Raw genomic sequence first — 8,615 nt, 5'->3', positions numbered from 1 at the left:
TAACCATTTTCGAATTCATCCAAGATATCATTGAGACCAATCTTCTGACCAAATTTCATGAAGATTGGACAATAAATGTGACCTCTAAAGAGTTAACAAGTCAAATGTTGACGCCGCACAACGCACAACGCACGACGGACAAAAGGCGATCACAAAAGCTCACCATGAGCACGTTGTGCTCAGGTGTGCTAAAAAGGCGTACACACGCTAAAATGGCGTAATAACAGTAGATAGGAATGAAGAATTTCGGCGCCATTTTTATAGGAGCCTTTAGGAGCGGTGAGGTGCTGAGGTGCTCTGAGGTGCTGAGGTGCTCTGAGGTGCTGAGGTGCTCTGAGGTGCGGGTCAAGTCGATAGTGTTGCGGTCATTTTGTTAGGAGCAGGTCAAGTTGAGGTCAAGTCGATAGTCCAAGTGTAAAGTGGTTATCACCTGGCGCCTGTTATGCATATATTCGCTTAGGGATATGGTAATAAATTGGTGTTTATTGTTGTCGGTGTAATTCACCTGCGAGTTATGCGTGACTTTTGGTATTAAAAGCGATCTCATATCGAAGCGCTATCGATTTGACGCTTTTTTTACGAACCCGATATAATTTTGAATGTACTGTATTGGGGTTTTCTCGAATCGAACACTTTTAATTATTCTGTTTCTGATTGGTGTATAAATAATTTTTATTTGTGCAATCCCCTTTGTATGATGCAAATAAAATAAACAATGACATTATTATTATGCTGACATCCCAAAACTTACTGTTTTAAGTACGACGATAATAAAGTTAAAGCGTAAAAATTATTTTGCAATTGTATCAAAACACAAGTTAACAGCCCCGAGTATTTCCGGTTTCAGACGATGGTTCTTGCCACGCCGGAAGTTCGTCGCTCAATTCTTCCTTCTCCGAAAACACAGACACCCGGCAGCAGTCAGCATCCACGTTCTGTCCATCGATGTCGTCTGCGTTCAGTAAAATAGAAAAATCTGACTCCGAGCCGGAAGCGGAATTCAGACCGACTTTTCTCGTACCGACGACCGGAAGTGCTAGTTCTGTTTTTCCCGGGATTTATCCGGGCTTCTATCCTCCATTGTTTTCTAGTCACATGCAACACGGGGCGAGCGTCGCGAATTCTGCAAGTAGAAGTAGAAGTCCGACGGAAGTAAACGACAGAGTTTCAAGTGCAAGCGTCGACGATGGAAAGATTGACGCAATTCCAGAGAAAAACATGTATTACTACGTCGATCCGAGGATACCGTTTACGAACTATTTTCTGAACTTGACGAAATTACTCAGCGGAAGTAGCAAGGACTATAACGAAGCGACGACGCCGTTGACAAAGTTGGGCAGCGAGGAGACCAGGGCCGACGATCATGAACCTGCCGTCAGTCCGCAGTCCACAAAAAGTCCACGGTCTATATTTAGTCCACAGTCCACAATTAGTCCAATATCGACTGTTTCTAGTCCTAAAAAACGAACACCTTCGCGTCAAGGCGCGTGTACTTTTTTAAAGTTAAACGCTGAAACAGCTTCCGGTCCAAGCGAAAGTTCAAGTTCTCAGAACGCCGCGTTTCCTTTCTCAAACATCAGTGAAAAATTCGTAACCGGAAGTTTGGACCCCAGATTTATGAGCCCGTTTGCTGGGTCCCTGCCTTCGAGCGTGGTGCAGCAACAGGATTCCATGTTCCACCTTTCGGGAACCAGTATCTTTCATCCGGCCCTGTTGCCGTTTCCGGCAGGGCCCGGTATGCGCAGATTAAACCTGCCGCCATTAAGAAGTACAAGTGCGATACCTGCGGAAAGGCATTTTCACGAAGCAACACTCTCACTCTGGTAACACAAAAGGTAATTTGCATATTTACCTTGGTACAGTGTTTTTTCCCACCATTTTGGGAATGGGGCCGGGTCCATTGCATTGGGAAAATTCGCGTCATTTTGACCAAACTAGTATTGTTCAAATTTTTCGAACAACTACTGTTAATTGGGAATAAAAGTGATATTAATAATGTTTTCACTACGGTTTTACTTATAGAGCTGGATTTGAGATGAATCAAATTTTGTGACTTATTGACAGAATTTTTTTTTTAAGTTTTCAATTGGGAATTTTCAGGTCCTATTTGGGAAAAATATATACTTTTACCATTCGAAATGAGTCCACCTACAGGGCTCAAATTTGAACGACAAGTAAAACACACTGTGGTACAATTTAAAAGAATCATTTTGGCAGTACATGCATGAACGTTATAAAGAAGAATATTAAAGGATACCATCAACTGAAATAAGGAACTAAATGCATAATTTTTCATTTTACATCATTTCAGTATTTTCATAAACACGTATATAATCGTTTCCAAATGCAGTTGTTAACAGTATAACTCAGATTTATCACAAAGCAATGAATTTAATATGTAATATAATATATAATTTAATACTGCATAACTTTATACTTTAAACAATATCTGTAATAACAAAATATAATGCTTGATATGGACGCATTATAATAAACATAAACAATACTAATATACAATGCACAATAATATTACATCCTTCATATATACATATATACGATTGTATCATTTTATATACTGAAAATAACATTTTTTGTTTAAAAAGAGGTTCGCCTTATCATTGTCGACAAGTACTCGACTATCTTGAGTGTAGTATTAGAAACGTTGTTTAAAATGAATTCATAATGAAATTATTTAAAACTTTTTTACATACTTAAATTGAAGGTTTAACACTTAATGTGTATGATGATATATTAATACGATAGCCATTATTTAAACATGCACATTTTAAAATGAAAACGTAAAGTATAAAACAAAAAAGTATATTGCATTTATCATTTTTACGTACATTTTTTGTATACAAAATAACGTTTCCAAACGAAGGAAGAATGCATACCGCGGTAATGCGTTTCGTTTTTTTAAATGAATAATTCATGTTATGTGTTTAATAGCAACATAACTCAAAATCGTTTTATATCGAATGAAAAACATCAGTTAATGTCACCAAATATGTATTTGGGCCAGGTGTTGTCCAAGATTAGCCCGTGTAGTCCTTCCTCACTTGCTAATCATGGACGCCACTTTATGCCAACGAAAACTAACATTAAGCAGAAAGAGTAGTCCCTGATTAGCCTGTGCGTTGCGCAGGCTTATCTGTGGCGACACTTTACGATTATGCATTAAGCCCCGTTTTCTGAAAGGGCGCCTCATCTGTTATCAGCGCCGCCGTATCTCGGCGCTCATCGATGTGGCTACTGGATGTATGATCATAGCGTTGTCAAATGCCCGGATATGTTTTCTCTGTTATTGAACATAATCATTCACTACGAATGTAACAGTTGTTTAAAAGAACTATACAGAAATTGTGATCAGTATTATCATATTAGCGACCTTGACATTTTAAACATTTACAAAGATTCAGCGTATTGGCATTTTTGAAAGTCGCATCGGTTCATCCCCAGTCCAAACAAAAGCTGTTTCAAAATATTTTACCAAAGCGTCTGTTAATACATAATGGCTAATTTAAATGCAATCGGCAAATGGATACTTGGTACATTTGACATTTCAATAAAACTGACGACTCTTTAAATATTATTTCATGAGTGCTGACCATTGTCATTTAATAGTACATACACCGCAGAAGTTCACGAAAATGCCTAACGCCTTTCACAAATGTTTACCGTTATTTCCCGATCCGTTTTATCGACCGGAAACAGTCAGAACGTCCATCATTGTTCATCATTGTCAATCAGCCCATCGCGCTGGTCAGTTGTGTTCCGGTCAGTACGGTCAATGTTTATACAAGACACCGTTCACGTGGGGCCAGTTGTTTGTTCGCGATTGAATTAAACAATGGTCCGATGCTTAAATAGAATTATTTCTGAGTGCCTTACATATCCGTAATGGCAGTTCCATTGGGTGACACATTACAGTGGCGAAATAAAGGTCAAATAATCAACTTTGAAAAAGATTCGATTAATTTCAGAACGCGTTATTATTTCGTTACCAAAATTTAACTTGAAGTTATCCGACACTTTGATGAATGGTTTACACAGAAAGGCTTGACGAGCCTCGTAAGCCTCTCGGAGACGAGTCGGATACTCACCTTATTTTGCATTTATCATAAAATGTTTATGTATATTTTTTGGCTGATAACAATCAAAGTTGAAGCCGGTAATTATTTAAAAACAACAACACCAAAAACAGAACAAATTAAAACTAACTTTGCGCAGTAATATTAAGATAATTGGTTTTCTCTCCTATTACGCCACTCGAAATAGTCCTTAAAAATGGAATCAAAAGTATTGTAACGAGGCACTCTCTAATCGTTTGGATCATTTACCCCACATCCATGTTTCTGTTTGTGTCACAGAACGACACAAATTTGCGAATTTAAAATATAAAGATCATCGTCTAAAACAAAAAACGAATTATCAATACACGAAATTCGTTAAAATAACAACAGCAATATGTGTATTTTTTTTACAAATATGTGAATTTGTGTGAGAATGTTTGATATAAGAGAAGGTTCTTTTTATTTTAACAATTTTAAGCGAATGTATAAAAAGCCGTTATTTCTTGATAATAAAGTAAGTAGGTAGATATTAATACAACATTTCAATTCTTGGAAAAATATATGTTCCATTATAATTCCATTATTATGCTATCGGCTCTTAGTTTAAATGCTTTAATACAGAAATTAGCTAGACGTATCAATGTAGATGGTCTCATTCAATGTATAACGCGCATATTTTTTTATTTGAAATTTGGAGGCAAAAACATGCGCGCTATACATGACGCAGTACGGTAATAGTAAAAATTTAAATCAGAGCGTATCCACACCGGAGACAACCCATTCAAGTGCGAGGTCCGGCAGCCCGGAAACCTTACCCGCCACCGCCTGACCCACACCACCGTGAAACCGTACGTCTGTCCGACCTGCAATAAAGCTTTCAACAGGTACGCGCACATTAAGGCAGTTGGTTTTGTTAGAAGTGCTCGATTGATCCACTCGGGTAATACTTAAATGTACATCGGGTACTCATAAGTATACTTAATGTACCCCGGATACTCTTAAGTATACAAAACATACCCGTGAATTCTGACGATAAATATGTCGTTTTCGGATAGTTTTATCAAGTTAATTTTGTTTATATTTATGTCAATATTCTTTAATATGGCATCTTCATTTGGTAACGGTTAGATTAAACAAAAACAATATCATGGCGAAAATCATTTGTCACTTAAATTACAAATTGCTTTTCAAGGTTGTAACTATTTCAATGATCTTTCTTTACAATTCTAAAGAATCTGTGCTTTTCCTTTTCAATATTGGTGTTGCCCGTATAATCAATTAATGCTGATTGTTTGTTTCCCGTCCCCAGGGCGTCCAATCTACACACGCACATGCGCACTCATAACTCCTACAAAGCGTACGTCTGTCCGTACTGCGGCAAGGGGTTCGAGCAGAAAGTGGACATGAAGATCCACTGCAATACACACACTGCGCACCTGCCTACATCCGGGTAACTACAGCTATACATACACTGCGAACCTGCCGACATCCGGGTTAGAACAACTATACATACACTGCGCACCTGCCGACATCCGGGTAAGTACAGCTATACACACACTGCGCACCAGCCTACATCCGGGTAAGTACACCTATGCATACACTGCGCACCTGCCGACATCCAGGTTAGTACAGCTATACACGCGCTGCGCAACTGCCGACATCCGGGTAAGTACAGCTACACATACACTGCGCACCTACCGACATCCGGGTAAGTACAGCTATACATACACTGCGCAACTGCCAACATCCGGGTAAGTACAGCTATACACACACTGCGCACCTGCCGACATCCGGGTAAGTACAGCTATACACACACTGTGCAACTGCCGACATCCGGGTAAGTACAGCTATACATACACTGCGCAACTGCCGACATCCGGGTAATTACAGCTATGCACACACTGCGCACCTGCCTACATCCTTAAGTATATACATTGCGTCCGTGAATGGAGCTTGTTCACATAAGTTTTCATAAAAAACGTAAAAATACAAACGGTTTGTATCGATTAAAGGGAGATCAATTAAACGCACTTTGAAGCAACAGCAGTCTACAGTTGTCGCTCTTGTTGCAAAATTAGATTATTAAACCTATAATAAGTGTGCTACGATCTTTGTTAATTGCTTCTTTACTTACAAATCTACTTTTGTATTTTGATTTTCAATTGATTAATATGTTGTTGTTGTTTATTTTCTATGATTTTGATGATAGCTTAATGAACCTTCTGTAATTCATACCTAGCATTTTTAGTAAATGAGCGGGCTCTATGAAAACGGGGCCTTAAACTTTTGCGTTAAGTGTTATCTCAGATTAGCCCGTACAGTCTCTTCTTAACAAGAATCCAATTTATGGGTAAAGTGACGTCCCTGAATAGCCTGTGAGAACTACACAGGCTAATCTGGGACGACACTTTACGCAAATGCATTATTTCAGCGCCGAAAATAGCACACCGAGACATCATTGTTGACTAAGAAAGCCGCTCCATCGACAAGATTATCACTCTCGCTTAAATGTTGATGGAGATTTGATGCGGCGCGCGTCTTTCTTTTTGATCATAATTGTTATCCGTTAAAAGTTGAAACTGTAAAAAAAAAACTGCACTTCAATTAAAAACGCCGATGGATTATTGTTTTAAAGTGTATTGTTTTTATTTGTGCTTTGTTTTTAGATGAACATCAAGGTGGTGTATTAAAAGCCGCTACTTTGAATATAATTTAATAAGGTATTTATACGGAAATAAAAGTATGTTGTTTAGTTAAACATTCTTGTTCTCAGATGATGATTGTGTTTTAATGTTGTTGTTTATATTCCACGTGCTTCAAAAAGCGGGATCGTTTAAGCTATATAGTCATTTTTAATTTTACTGTAGAATGTGATTATTATTTGAATAATGATGTTGTGTTACACAATTTTTATTTACGTTTATAATTTATGTTAAGCAATACCCGTTGTCGTTAAAACGTACTTACATGATAGATAAATAAAAAGCTTCACCAAAATTACCCACACTGCTTTTGTTTCAAACATTGAATGAATAAGGGTAGTCTTTATGAATACACAAATAATAAAATTCAATATAAGAAATTCAAGTGCGTACCTGTAGTATACTCTGTGCTTTGTGTGTTGTTGCGACTTAAATATGCAATGTGTTCTGTGAAAAGGGGGTTTACTGTATGTGCAGGGACGACACTTTTTGCTTTTATGATATTTTTCGTTTCAATCAGGTCTCTTCTTAGCAAAAATCAAGTTTAGACGGAAGGTATCGTCCCTGATTAGCCTGTGCGGACTGCATATTATAATCTTGGACGACACTTTGCGCACAAGCATTAAATCCCCTTTTCACAGAGCGCGGCACATCTGTTCACTTCAATGCCAATTCCTCACCTGTCCTTTTTTTGAAATTATATTCATACAATTCCTAAGTGACCACAAAAGGAAACGAGGAAGTATATTCCGTTCAAAAATAGAGAGAAAAAGAATGAACTTTGCGGTATTTAAATCATATGAACATGATACCGACCAAATTAAAAAACATACGCTTACACGTGTGTAGACAGACAAATAGACATACATACAGACAGACAGACAGACAGACAGACGGACGGACGGACAGACGGAAGGTCGGGCGGACGGGTGGGTGGGTGGTTTGGCGGACGGACGGGCGGTCGGGCAGACATATTTATTTAAGTCTCATTTCTGTACACACAAGTGTATATATATGATATAAACATTAGTCCTTTAATAATATATCATAAAATTTAGTATATTTAAATGGTTTATACAATTAAAGAGACTATGACCAGTTTTACCGTGATATAAAAAGACATTAACTGACAATTTTGTTCTGAAGTATCTAACGATAAGAAACCAGGTTGAATATTCATAATATCGACAAACAAATCTTTGCAAATATTGCCGTACAAGTTGCAGTGCATTAACACATTATCGATAATAAAAATACATTATAATAAATATAGGAACCGTAACCTGAACCTGAACCAAAGCTGTTGAAATTGAACATAAGGCAAGTGGATTTCATTGAAAAAATGTTGAAGCTTCATGTCAAAGACTCACACCATTTAACATAAGGCGAATGGTTTTCATAGATAAATCTTACAGGTTCTTATCAAAGACTCATATAATGGAGAATATAGCTTAATAAGTGCGCAAAGTGTCTGCACAGATAATTTTCGCGGGGGACATTTAGCTTTCGTATATAACACGTGAAAGTTGTAAAATTGTTTTGAATGAAATGCCCCGCCTGCATTCACACTATAGATTATTTTTTAAGTTACTGCATGCACACTATCGATTAAGGTACTGTACTTCATACAATCTATCGATTAAGTGCTCGATTATTTCTGATGTCACATGAGAGAAATGTATTGAACAAATTAATTCACAACTATTTTACTAACGAAAGGACACTATATGTATATACTTTCATGCGAGAAAAGTGGGAACAAGCAAAGGTTTAATAGATTTCTAATAGATGCACCTCTGAAAAATTACTTTACTTTAGACATATTTAAACTTACAATTGA

The 8,615-nt window shown here is 37.4% G+C and overlaps 1 protein-coding gene across 1 annotated transcript; it reads left to right on the top strand.

The window, feature by feature from the left end:
* Positions 1 to 236: 236 nt before the first annotated feature.
* LOC127855401 (B lymphocyte-induced maturation protein 1 homolog) lies at positions 237 to 5,527 on the top strand. The gene is made up of 5 exons (XM_052390967.1): positions 237 to 372; positions 848 to 1,489; positions 1,660 to 1,835; positions 4,830 to 4,957; positions 5,383 to 5,527. The coding sequence occupies exons 1-5, from the start codon at positions 237 to 239 to the stop codon at positions 5,525 to 5,527; spliced, it is 1,227 nt and encodes a 408-aa protein (XP_052246927.1).
* The last annotated feature ends 3,088 nt before the right edge of the window (positions 5,528 to 8,615 follow it).

Source organism: Dreissena polymorpha, chromosome 1 (assembly GCF_020536995.1).
Source record: "Dreissena polymorpha isolate Duluth1 chromosome 1, UMN_Dpol_1.0, whole genome shotgun sequence".
NCBI classification, from domain to species: Eukaryota; Metazoa; Mollusca; class Bivalvia; order Myida; family Dreissenidae; genus Dreissena; species Dreissena polymorpha.
Note: the sequence above shows the minus strand (reverse complement) of the source record. Positions and strands in the feature narration are given on the sequence as shown.